Source organism: Cimex lectularius, unplaced genomic scaffold (assembly GCF_000648675.2).
Source record: "Cimex lectularius strain Harlan isolate CLEC.00 unplaced genomic scaffold, Clec_2.1 scaffold42, whole genome shotgun sequence".
Taxonomy (NCBI): Eukaryota; Metazoa; Arthropoda; class Insecta; order Hemiptera; family Cimicidae; genus Cimex; species Cimex lectularius.
Window position 1 is genome coordinate 1,410,958 of NW_019392754.1, and position 13,285 is coordinate 1,424,242.

At 35.8% G+C, this 13,285-nt stretch overlaps 1 protein-coding gene across 3 annotated transcripts in view; it reads right to left on the bottom strand.

Moving 5' to 3' along the window:
* Positions 1–3,505: 3,505 nt before the first annotated feature.
* Positions 3,506–13,285, bottom strand: part of LOC106673913 (transcriptional repressor scratch 2-like) — a 129,446-nt gene continuing 119,666 nt past the window's right edge. For 2 of the 3 annotated variants that reach the window (XM_014406302.2, XM_014406301.2), the window contains one exon: positions 3,506–6,658. In XM_014406302.2, coding sequence (XP_014261788.1) covers positions 5,625–6,658 — 1,034 coding nt within the window. In that variant the 3' untranslated portion in view covers positions 3,506–5,624. Of the gene's footprint in view, positions 6,659–10,550; positions 10,609–13,285 lie in introns of those variants that run through there. The other variant, XM_024227288.1, reaches the window with a different exon arrangement.

Here is a 13,285-nt window from a genome sequence, read left to right on the forward strand (position 1 = left end):
GAAGAAAAAAAAATATTCTGAGAAGGAGTCTCCTAAAATAGTATATAGGTTAAAGTAAGAGTTGTTAACATTTTGACACAAAAATAGACCTTGTCGTGGTAAAGTAAAACAATAGCCTAAAAAATCTAACTCAGAGGGGTTAAAACTAATTTGAGTTACTCTGAAAATTAATAATGAAAATAATAATTACTGAGTATATGTAAACTGTGGTTAAATAGACTCTGTATGGAGAGAGAAGAAGTGCGTGTATAGGGGATGCTTAAAAGAAGTAAGGGAAGGGTCTTAGAGGGAGGGAGTTCTAAGATTTTGGTGCTCGGACTAGGTAAGACGGTTTAAAAGTGCATGTTTTATGCCGGGAAGGATTATATCACAGGGAGATGAGCAGGAATGGAAAGAGAATTTGAATCGGATGGACTGGGTTATGTAATGAGGATGATGGGTGTTATTAGCATGGTAAAGGAAGAAACAGAGAAAATGTAGAGTTCGGGAAGAAGGATATTGCCAGGATAGGTCAGAATACAGCCGTGACAACCTGAACCCGCGGGGGATGACGAATATAAACCGTAATAGTTCATTAATCATTTTAGGCGCTTATTCTGCTCCCCCGAAAGCCCACCGTATGAATCTGTAGTCGAGGAAGGGGAAGATGATGGACGAGACTACGAGTCCAGGTGGACAGTGGTGGGAGGAGCCAGGACAGGAGGAATTAGATGAGGGCGGCAACACAACGTCGGTAAATTTGGAAAATGTGGTGGTACCAGGTTTTGGTCAAGGAAAACTCCAAGTTTTTAACGGAGGGGCGGAAGGAATTAGGCTGGTTATTGATAGGAAGAGAGGAGAAATTGGGGTGGGATTTGAGGAGATGGCTGGATTCTATACTGATAGTTGAGGACTTGCTTTATCAGAGGCAAACGAGGGTTAGGGTACAAGATCCTGTCTGCATAGGCGATGGAGGGTGCATAACCATCTGAACTACGGGGCAGCAGAAAATGTTCCAGCCCTGCTACATGGTAATGGATTCGTAGTGGCTTGGATGCGATGCTCCTGACGAGAACTTGCTGTTGCTCGGGGGTACCGTTCGCGGTTCCTTCCGAGAGCAGTGTTCCTCTAGAGGGTGGTTAGATATTCCACTTTAACCAAAACCGCGGCCAGAGCGTATCCGGAAGTTCTTACGCTGGAGGAGCCCCAACACTCTGGGAGATAGGCCTTCTCTTTCTAGGGAGCTAGGCGGGACTACCCAGGCTGATGTATTCATTTGCCACTTTGGATAGCCCTTTCCGAACAGTCTGGCGCTTAATGCAGTCCCAACCACTCTGAATGGGCAAGCGGAGAGCGATGTCCGTCTCGCCCCCTCGGGGTTCATCACGGGGTTCTGCACCAAAACTTGTGGCTGTACTACCCATCCGGTCGTAAGCGGAGGTGGTGTCATTCCTCATCTTGAGAATCAAAACGTCCGGTAGAGCTGAAAAGGCTCGGTACGGACGTTAAAAATCCTCATGTCCTGAGTAAATACGCTCACTGAGCCCATGCAGAAGCTGTACATACTCTACTACCAGGGCCTTTGAGCGTTTAGAACGAATACAATGGCCAGCCTGTGCTAAGACCTAGGAACTTCGGAGAGAGCAGGCTACTCTCAATTATGCGGCTGGGTCCTTGGCCAAACCGGTGTAGCAGCTTTCGGATGCGTTCCTCAGATTTCAGTACAGTACTTCTACGAGCGACTTCAGACAAGGAAGGGATTTTTAGGAATACGCTTCGGCGAAGCCTTAGGAAGGACAGGAATGACCCTAGGAACCGTAGCTGGACAACCAACCTACTCTGCTCTGCATTCTCCCGTCGTACTCGGCATAACCACCGCCATCCGGCCTTCTGGCGTTAAAAAAGCAACATAGGTGGTCCTCGCAGGATAAGGGGGTGGCACAGTAAATGAACCAACGTAAAAACTAAACTTTAGTGTGATGGGATTTTATGATAAGTGGATTTTTTTTTCTGGATTATTCAAAAGCATCAAATGACAAGAAAATATTTTTTATTTACATTTTATTTGCAAAAAATTCTTTTAATTTTGTATTTGTGGGCCGAGATTAGAAGAAGCAGCTGGGACATGTGCAAAAATCGTACTGCATTCAAAAAAAGTTCATTATGCGTAGGAACGCCCAATCATATCAAATAACCCCTTAAATAATGATACATTTTCTATATTTATTGCAGTTGAATTCCCAATAAGTGACAATTATTTTGAAGTAAAAGGCAATGAAGCTTTTGATCATGATTGGTATAGGACACACTTCTTCTTTCAACTGAATTACAAGAAATATACACAAACGTTCAGAAGTAGAAAAAAATAAATACACATCGTGTGCAAAATATAGTATGCAAAATATCAAAAATGAGTAAATATGTCAGAAATTTGTAGTTTTATGCTTCAGGTATGCATACAAATTTATTAGAGACTAAATTCTTCTAGCAGTTCAGCACTTAATTTGCAGCCATTTTGGAAATTTCCTTTATTGATAGGTAAATGCTGTGTGGACATTTTATTCAAGCGAAATAAAGGAAGAATATTTTTACAAAGATTGGAGGTTACTTGGGTGGGCTATAAAAAAGATATAAATTTAGCATATCGTTGGTTTTTTTTTCACTGGCTGGAGGATAACAGATATTGGGTTTTTCTTCGTGAGCAAGAATACCCGACTTTTCTTAAAATCTTTGTTTTAACGAAATCGATTTGAAGTGCTTCTGCCTCCTCTCGCTACAAATTTACAAATTAGCGTATTATTAGTTCCCTAGTTTGCGTGGTCCGCTTGACCAATTCAATCTTTCAATAAAAACTTCTTTAACTTCTTTGAAAAATGGCAAAAAGGAGGGAAAATTCAAAAGGTGGAGTTGAGATGGGAAGTTGGTGTCCGAGTGGATCGAAGTCACTATAGCTCAAGTGGTAGAGCAGCGGCGTATCTAGCCGACGATCGTGGGTTCGAATCCCGCTCGTGACACTGACTTTTTTATCTCAACTAAAAACCTTAATTAATTGAAATGTATTATTAGTTTTGTAATTTGGATGCAACTCTAACATCTTACATTATTGTTTTCTTTCCCTAGTATTTTTACATTATCAAAATTTATGTCATGTACTATATATTTTATATGCTGATTTAACCTGTGTTGTCATTTTGATAGTTTATATCATCTTTGTGTTGGTTTAACTGTAATTTTTTGTATAATTTCTACTTACCTTACAAATTTTGTAATCCAGCAGAGCTATTTTCTTTTCTCGTTATCATGGTTTTTGCGAAGACCAACTGAGTGAGGGGTATTAAATTCACATTTAATGTTGGTAACGAGCCTCAGTCATTTCTGGACCCAAAATGATGTAAAGAAAAGCTTGTATGTCTTTAGAAAGCATTAAATGTGAATATAGAAGTAACTGTTTTTCCCCAAACTCATTCTGAAATTTTTTTAAAAATTGGGCAAGGAAAGAAAAACACGTTTACATATTACATTACAATATATTGCTATTTTATTGCCACTTTTTACTAAATAACTCCGAACTTCTTTTGGAAACATGAAGCTCAATTGCTTCTTGTGTTAAAATGGAGCCTGCTTTTTTCACTGCCATTTCAGGGCTGACCCATGGCGTTTTCCAGGGTTTTGACTAGAAAAATCTACTATCCAACTATCTCACATGCAAAGTTCACAAATTTTCAATAAAATATATAACAAGCTATGTTTTGACAGAAATTATTTTCAATAACCTCACAGCGTATTATTTTTTTTAAAAATTTGGATAATACAAGTCTAAGTCTTTTATACGCAAATTGGTGTGATATGAAAAAAGTTTATTAATAAAAGAAATACCCGCATTTTTTTTAATTATAAAACAAGCTGCTTATGAGTAAACCTAAAGCTTTTCGTTTTATCTGCAATTTGTACTGTTAATTAATTTATACAGAATTGAAGTTCAAGCCAATATTGTATGAATAATTATGGTGTTCTATCGGTTCTTGGTCCTTTAAGCTATTAGAAATGATCGGAAGAAACTACTGAAGGATTGCCACCATGGATCAAAGTTTCAAGCGATTGAAAATCCTGTTCGAATTATAATAAATTTCTTTTGTAATATATAATATATAAAGATTTTTACATCTATGAGTTACAAAATCATAAAAATGTTAACAAGATCCGTGCAACTTGATAGAGCTCATACTTTCACCCGTCTCCATCATATAACCATCCATTTAAGCGTAATATCTTTTTTTTCTTTATACACTCCCTAGTCTTCACTCTTTTAATAATTAAGTATGAGCTCTTCCTTTTTTTTTAAGTAGCTAAGGAATCATTACGTTACAAAATTTGTAAAAGGATATCTAATTTAAGGCCTTATAAATTTACCGGCAAAACATTGTAGGATTCACATAATTCAAACGGCACTGTAACTATTTTCTCATTAAACAATTTACGAATGGAAACTATAACTAACTTTCACATTGTATGGATTTTTAAAACTAAGTATAAAAACATTAATATCCGTCAAATAACACTCTAATTGGTCGTTTGTTGATGTAAATGATAAAATTTTTAAAATTACATTTTGGTATCCATCACAAAATGACTAGAAAACATTGAACCCTAAACTGATATTCAACTAAACAAATGCACACACCCTTGTTTCTACCATCATTCATCATCACTTACTCATAAGTACTGTTTAATATGAGCCTGTGTCAAATTAGTCTGTACATTTTTATAAGATTATAAAACTATACGTTTTAAAATAATGGCCGTATTTTGATATTTCAAGCTGCTTTCACGGCCTTCCAACGGGCCAGGGAACATAAGCCTATTTATTTAATCGGGAATGGTTATCTGGCGTTAGATCTAATGAAATCTGTAAAATTCTTAACGAAAAATATGTAAGCTTCTAAAAGTAACATGCCAGACGTTATTAATTCACTATTTCGATTCTTGTAGCCTTCCTAATGTTTGCAATAACTATAAATTACACAGTAGGAATATATATTATATATAATATACTCACTTAAGATATACCAAAAATACCTATGGCTATATATTATTTTATATTTTAATTACAACTCCAGTCTATAAAATATTATACTGAATTTGCCATATCTTTAAATACTCTCTTCCATTAGATAAATATGAGTATTTTTCTTGTTATTACAACAAACACGTTTTTGAGCAGGTCAATAGGCTAAACGATTACGTCATTATTGACAAATATCAAAACTGGTATTTTAATTTATATCTTGTAAATATATATCATTTATAAAAATTAATTGGATAGTTTTTTTATGAGTATTCAAGACTAGTATTACTTTATATCTAATATTCTATCGTTGCTCGAATAAAGACGAAAATATAACTTTGTTTATAGCTAAATTACCATATACTTTATTTTTTTTATTTTTTGATAATTAGCCTGTCTTTTTGTTTACTTAAATAGATTTTAATAAAATTTTAATGTTATCACTGAGTGTTCATTATATCATTAATTTTTTTGGTGTGTTTGGCGTTTTAAAGGGAGTCTGGCCCGAATATTGTATCATTTATCACTAGTCCTGCGTTTTTCTCTTTGCGAATTGTATCACAGAGAAATCCCTTTGCTGCTACTGAACCTGTACTGCTGAGCGTACAGTTTCGAACACGACTTTCATTTCGACACCGTCCTGTTCTTCCTTGATACAAGCGGATTCCAGGTGTTTATTGAGGTAGGATTTGAGAGCGAACGTCTTGTGGCACCTCGTGCATTGGTAGTTCTTGTCGGTGGAGTGTGTCTGCATGTGCGCTCTCAGGTTCGACCTGTCGGCGAAAGCTTTCCCGCAATGCGCGCATCCGTACGGCTTTTCTCCTGTGTGCGACCTCAAATGACCCTGCAGCAGCCACGGCCTGGAGAACAGCTTCCCGCAGACGCCGCACGCGTGGCTCAACTTGTGCGTAAGGAGATGCATCGCCAGAGCGGGCATGCTCACGTACGCTTTCCCGCATGTCACGCACTTTTTTGCCGACTGGGAATCCAGGCTTCTGTGTGTCTGTTTGTGCCTGGACAGGTTGCTCGAAGTGGCGTATTTCTTTCCGCATTCTGAGCAGGTATAACGTCCGGTCTTTTCACAGCCGTTCTCCTCCACTTCTGTCGTCACTCCGTCGTCGGATGATGATGGACTCAAAGGGGCCGCCCTCCCGGGGGCTTTTCTCTCTTTCCGGTTCTTCGACCTGCCGTCGGTGACGAGGAGGGCATCGTACGTGTAGACGACCGCGTTCGCTTGTTGGACCTGTGTCGCTTGAGTCGTCTGAGGATTCGGATTGTTGTTTTCAGCGTCGGACGAATATTCCGAATTTGGGGGCGTTAAAGGCGGTGGGGGCTGGGGAGTCGGCCTGTAGCTCACGTCGGTGCTGCCACAGCAATGGTAAACAGGCTCGGAACTCTGGTAAATCGGCTCTGGTGGTCCGGCGTTCGTCGGGTAGTGAGGGGTCACTCCCGGGGCCGGAAGCGGAGGTAGGGATCTGGATAATTCCAGCAGATCGTGGGCAGCTTCCGTTTCCTCGACGCTTCGCAATCGGAATATCGGGATTCCACCGTCATGACAGCTTACTGGTTCGGTCCTCTCGCTTTCGATATTATCGTTCGTAATGTATCTATATTCTGAAACAAAACAAAAGCCAAAAATTAATTTAAAAAATATGTGTTTTTAAATTATTTAACAATTTGAGCTATTTCATTTAATTTCAGTGTTTGAATTAGTACAAAACCTAAAATATATCTTAATAAATATAAAACAGAAACTATTATTTAACTATAAAGATAACAGCATTTCAGATAGGACGATGATATTTATTGCTAACACTGCCATATAAATCAAAGCAAAAGTTTATTAATCCTAATGAGTTTACAGTTCCGGTTTAAGTTCGGTACTTGATCATCTCTATTATACGCGACAAGTCTAAGCCAACCTCCAACTGTAATTAGCTAGATATTGAAATGATGTCTAATTAGAAGGCATCAATTTTAGATATGCCCTCCTTCAAAAGACAAACTAATCAAAGAAAATGGTTAACCTTCGTATTGGAATTCTGACAGTTTTCGCACAAACTCGGCTAAGAGTTAATTAATTACGTACTTAAGATAAAGGCTAAATTAATTTGATTATCTCAATTGTAACAAAAGCAAGGATTAAACTTTCCATGGAAGCCTTCAAAATTATTCTAATAATGAGGTAAATTTGAAATCTTTTTTGCGCCAAATTTTGTTCATATTCGTTTTTTTCTTCTTACAAACAGCAAACCTTTCACTTCATTTAAGATTGTAAGGCGGTGGCGAGTTGTGGTAATGGTTCAAAGAACAAGGTGAGAATTACAGGGTGTATCAGATGTGCAATGCTACCCTTGAAGAAAAATATTAGGGGTATTCACGATTTTTGTGTTAACCCTGTTAACTTACCTGTTAGATCGAGAAAAATGATGACGTAAACTTGTAAGAATCGGCTAGTTAACAGTGCTCGATTTAACAGGCCAGAGCCAACGTTAGGTGTTAGGGCGAAAGTGTAGTCACATTTCTATCCGTTAGGGCGGAGGTAACCAACATGGCAGCCATGACTTTAACAGCTGTTTTTTGTTAACACTTATTTTTATTCTTAAATACGCATTAATTAAATCAGGCAAATACATTTGTTTTGTTCATTTCTGACCATCATTCATAATATATATCGTATCCTATCCTATAAAGTTGTAGGCTTTTAGAGGTTAGGATACAAGTTAGGTTAGTCGGCACGAATTGACGCTTGTCATTTGTTAGTACTTTTCGAGTGCATAGATAGCACTTTGAACGAAAGAGTTGGTTAATTTTGCTTTTTTATTAATATCTGGCATCTTATAATTTAACACACACACAAACAAAAAAACTAACAACAATTAGCCTTCAAGGACTGTTATAGTTTTATTTTGGGTGCTACCAGTCGCCATGCGGAGCATTTCGGAAAAATTAACGTTTAACATGCTACGAAAAGAAGGGGGCGTTCACAATCTTACTGGACATTTCTCTATTCGAGTTAACACGAGTTAACATCTTAAAACATCTTGAATACCCATATGATCTTCGTATATGAGTCTGTTATTGTTTCAAACTGATATGAACATATGGAATAGAAAACTATGGGGCATCGTTAAACCCACCAAAATCCAATTCTTTTTCCACAACAATCAGATTCTCTCCTTCCAGCCCAAAGTCCTCGAAATCATAGTCAACACTCCCTACTGTCTTTTTATGCCTCCACTACCAACCTCGAACAACGGCTTCAAAATAAAGTAATACCAACGAAATTTTCTAAGTTCCACAATTAACTCTCCACTCACACCAACCCATCCTAATCCATGTCTAACATAATCCATCTCTATAATCCCGTCAGACAGCTAAAGCGGATGGCACTGCGGCCCCCTCGTCAGGAACGATCCCTTGTGTAATATTAAGGGACAAGAATGGTTGCTAACACCTCTTAAGACATAGTGTATTGTAAATATGTCTAATAAAAATGCATAAAATTCCAAAATATATTATCTTATACAGAGGTAGTAAATATGTTTTAAAAAAACTATTTCAATTTTTTTTTTCACTGAAGACGGATACAGCCTGGAACCGATCTCTGATATAATTGGTGATCTGCCTCCCACAAATCCGCTAAAGACCTTCGACAAACAATCATAAGGTTTTGAAAATTTAATTATTAATTTCAAAAGTTAATATTCCTAAATAGGATAAGAAAATCAATTAACAAAATTTGACGAATAGTTTTAAGTACAATGAAATTAATGTTGTGAATCACTAAAATTTACATGACCCTTGACATGAAAAATATACAGGCTACTTCTGGAGTAAATTGCAACTGATTTTAATTTCTTTTTATTGTTAAAAATATATAATTTTATTATTGTTAAAAAATAATCTTATTCTTTCAATCAAGTAATTATTCTTTCTATGTAAGGACTTGGTTGAGATAAAAAAGTCAGTGTCACGAGCGGGATTCGAACCCCCGACCTTCGGCTTAGCAATACTCAACCAAGAACTTACATATTAACAAATTTTAACCAATAGCTTTAAGTACAATGAAATTAATATTGCGATAAATTTCACATGGCCCTTGACATGATAAAAATACAGGCTACTTCTGGTGTACATTGTAACTGATTTTAATTTCTTATTGTTGTTCAAAATATATAAACTTATTATTGTTAAAAAAACAAAACAATAATCTTGTTCTTTCAATCAATTAATTATTCTTTCTATGTAAGGTCTTGGTAGAGACGAAAAAGTCAGTGTCACGAGCGGGATTCGAACCCATGACCTTCGGTTTATCGATACTCAACCTCACATAGAAAGAATAATTAACTGATTGAAAGAATTAATATTTAAAAAATAATCTTATTATTGAAAATAGAATACTACATAAAAAAACATACTATACAATCTCTAACCCAATATTTGGTGATACAGTTTAGATAAAGATGGTTCTCATAACACTAAAAATTTATTAAATAACATAACTAAAAGAGGCTTTCACATATCAGGAGCCCTGTCGATAGATAACAATAATGGAAACATTTTGGTTTTTATTGTAATTTTTTCCCGGTAAAATTTAGGTTGCGAAGCCTCTTCTCCAATTTTATGCTGCACTTCCTTTGGCATAGAAAATAAAAGCATTAAAAAAGATGAGCTTCATCAGCTCGTAACTCGAGCCGAGAGAGGGGGCTGTCTCCCCGATAGCGGAGATCGGTATAAATCCACGATTAGTGACCTCCACAAAGACGGTTCAGCTGACGAGGCCTTAAAGCGAAAAATTTTACTTTCCGATAGCCCTGAATAAACGCCTTTAAATAACAGATAAACTCCTTTTTATGCCCATCCTTTAGGCCTTTCCGTCCCCGAGGCCTTTATCAAAAATGGGACGGTGCCTCGCTTTACCACTCTCCCCATCGTGACACTTTTACTTTCAAGGTAATCCCAAAGGATTATTTCCCTCTTTTCCTTGCTTAGTCTGCAATGGGTTTAATTAATTTTACAAACGCGCTGGCAAAACCTCCCTTTCTGACAAGTAATTACATTATTAAAAAATGTTACGTTTTGTTTATGTTAGGATTTTGGCATATTACATATCAATGCCTGTCGACTGCCAAGGTTAAATAAACGTCATAAAAGTATGCTATAATACATTATGCAAACATGTTTCTATAAGGATGTAATCTATTACAAAAATCAGTAAATCATTACTTTTCGAAAATAATCGTTTGCAGCTATTGAAAAAACATTGAAAAAGTGTGACGCGTTTCTGCGGGAAAAATATTGCTAAAGAAAATACATAATTATTAATTGTGGTGATTAGCGACCGTTAATCGATGATTATTCGAAAATCGTGTGCGGTCTGGTGTGATGTATGTTTTAGAAAAACATTTTCTTTATTGTGTCAACGTTTCGATCTTTATTGAGATCATCTTCAGGGCCTGAGATATACAAACATTGTTTAAATTTAACAAATACAGTGACTCACCGATTCGTTCACAGCTGAATGTAAATTGAGTCATATCATTATTTACTTTACAAAACAATTATAGGACATCAAATAAACGTAGTTTTTTTATCTTATGATTCTTCCTTCTTGAAGGTGGGATAATAGGTCATCTCAAAAAACCACAACCAGTTTTTATCCACAACGCTTCGGATTTATTTTAATCCTTCTTCAGGTAAGTTAACGCCTGTACACAGAACAAATATTTTTTACATTTTTATATCGACATAGTTATCATTGTTTCTTCACTACTTACAATTGTTAAAAAAGTGGTCGTCAGCCATTAATNGGTCTGTGATAAGATGTTGATAAGAGGTCGAACGTCACATAAAATATTAATGACTGACGAACACTTTTTTAACCATTGTACGTAGTGAAGAAACAATGATAACCATGTCGATATAAAAATGTAAAAAATATTTGTTCTGTGTACAGGCGTTAACTCACCTCAGGAAGGATTAAAATAAATCCGAAACGTTGTGGATAAAAACTGGTTGTGGTTTTTTGAGATGACCTCCTTCAAGAAGGAAGAATCATAAGATTAACTGTTGAGGTCAAAATATAAGAAAACATCGTTACTCTAATCATGGGTAGTTTTTTTAATAATTTTATTTATCTTAACACAAAAAACAACCAAATAATTAAATTGTTCCTTTATCATGATAGAATTAAAATAATAGAAAAGAAATTACCGTGTGTGAACGATAATATGATTGTGTCATAGAAAGTCCTTTAATATTTTGTATGTCCTCCTTTGGCTTTCAAAACTGCATCAGTTCTTCTGGGCATACTTTTCACGAGATTTCTGTACTGTTCTGGATCAATTAGATCCCATTCAACATGTGTTTTTTCCCAAAGTCGATCGAAGTTTGAAGCGTCTCCTGCAGCATCGGCTAAAGATTTTTTAGTTTTCCCCACAAGTGCTAAATTCGATTAAGGTTAGGTGACTGTGGGGGCCATTCCATGACATTAAAACCACGATAAGCAAACCACTCTTTGGTCTGCAACGGTTTCTTCACTTCCCGTCGCTCTTAATCCGGCCTCAGCAAACATCTCCGTTTGTTTCAGCACTGACATCCATATTATCATTATCACGCGGCCTACGCTGAATTTGGACACCATAGTCAACCTGTCCTGATCGAACGGAGCGCGTAGATACAACGTCTTTTGGCCTCGGAAAATTTTGTTTCATGACCACTCCTCTTCTTTTTAAAACAACTTTTGTAAATTCCGGAAGATCTTTCAGGTTTCGTTATTACCCCAATAATAACAATTTATATTTTTTTGAAATTTCACGATAAGGAAGTCCTTCTTGTAGAGATTTTATTATTTGATCTTTCAAAAACGTTGAAAATGGCTTCATACTGTAATTAAACGGAATAGATCATAACCATTAAAGAAAGGAAATATTTTCAATATGTAAGAAAAATAACTAAATTGATGATATCTGATAACAAATTTGAGACGAATTATTCAATGGTTTTTTCGAAATTTGCAATGAATTAACCCGAGTCACAAAACTTTTCACATGAAGACTCGTAATAAACTGGCTCAATTCAAAGGTATAAACATAAATAAAGATTATTAGGGTGAATTTTGTTCAACGAACTCAATCCTATGGCTGTTGTCTCGATTAAAAAATACGGGATTTGCAAAATAGAGATAATAGAAAATTGTATACTAATGTGAACAAATAGGTGAGTCACTGTGCATGTAGGATGTGGAAAAAATTGAATTTATACAATGCAAAAAATATTATTATATTCAATCAAAGTACGGAGAAAATAAACATTTTGAGGGAGTAGAAATATTTTGATTGCATATAAATAATATTTTTTGCATTGTATAAATTCAATTTTTTCCACATCCTACATGTATTTGTTAAATTTAAACAATTTTTGTAAATCCCAGGCCCTGATGATGATCTCAATAAAGATCGAAACGTTGGCACGATAAAGAAAATGTTTTTCTGAACCTACATCATACCACACCGCATCTCACCATTTCCGAATAATCATAATTACATACTTCGATTTTATTACAATTAAGCCATAAATAGAAAAAATACTAATAATATCTGGTACTTTAATTTAAAAAAAATTAATTACAACATTACTTCCTATTTTGCAGATTGTCGGTTCATATTGTTGTTCGGAAAGAGGAAAACTGTGAGCACGGTTAAAAATAACTTTTAATAAAATGACCCCTGACTTAATAGAATAAAAGGGGTTTCAGTTACAGGCTAAGCCTCTCTCCCACACTGTCAGCTTTTATTATCAATGATAACACTGCCAGTGAAAGTAATTCATTTTTAACCTTTCGACTTTGACACAAATCAAAATTCATTTTTTGACGGTATTGTCTGAAATGATAGCTAATTGTATAATAAAGTTGAGAACTGTACTTTTAACCAGAACGAACAGACAATTCTGGAAGTGTTCTTGAAATATATACATATGCTAGCAGTGAAAAACGTGATTTGTTCATTTTAATTATTATACCTACATTTACTCGATAGAATACAGTTACAGTACTTGGAAATATTGGGTCCGTTTTCACTCGCGAGTTTGTTAACCAATACCCAGTATCAACTCAATTTAAATTCCACCTGATCCTATCCGACTATTTGGGGGAGTTAGATTGAATTTTTTCGCTCATGTGAAATTAGACAAAAAATAAAAATTTTCGTCTCTCGGGGTTTTTAAAAAAAAATCCTA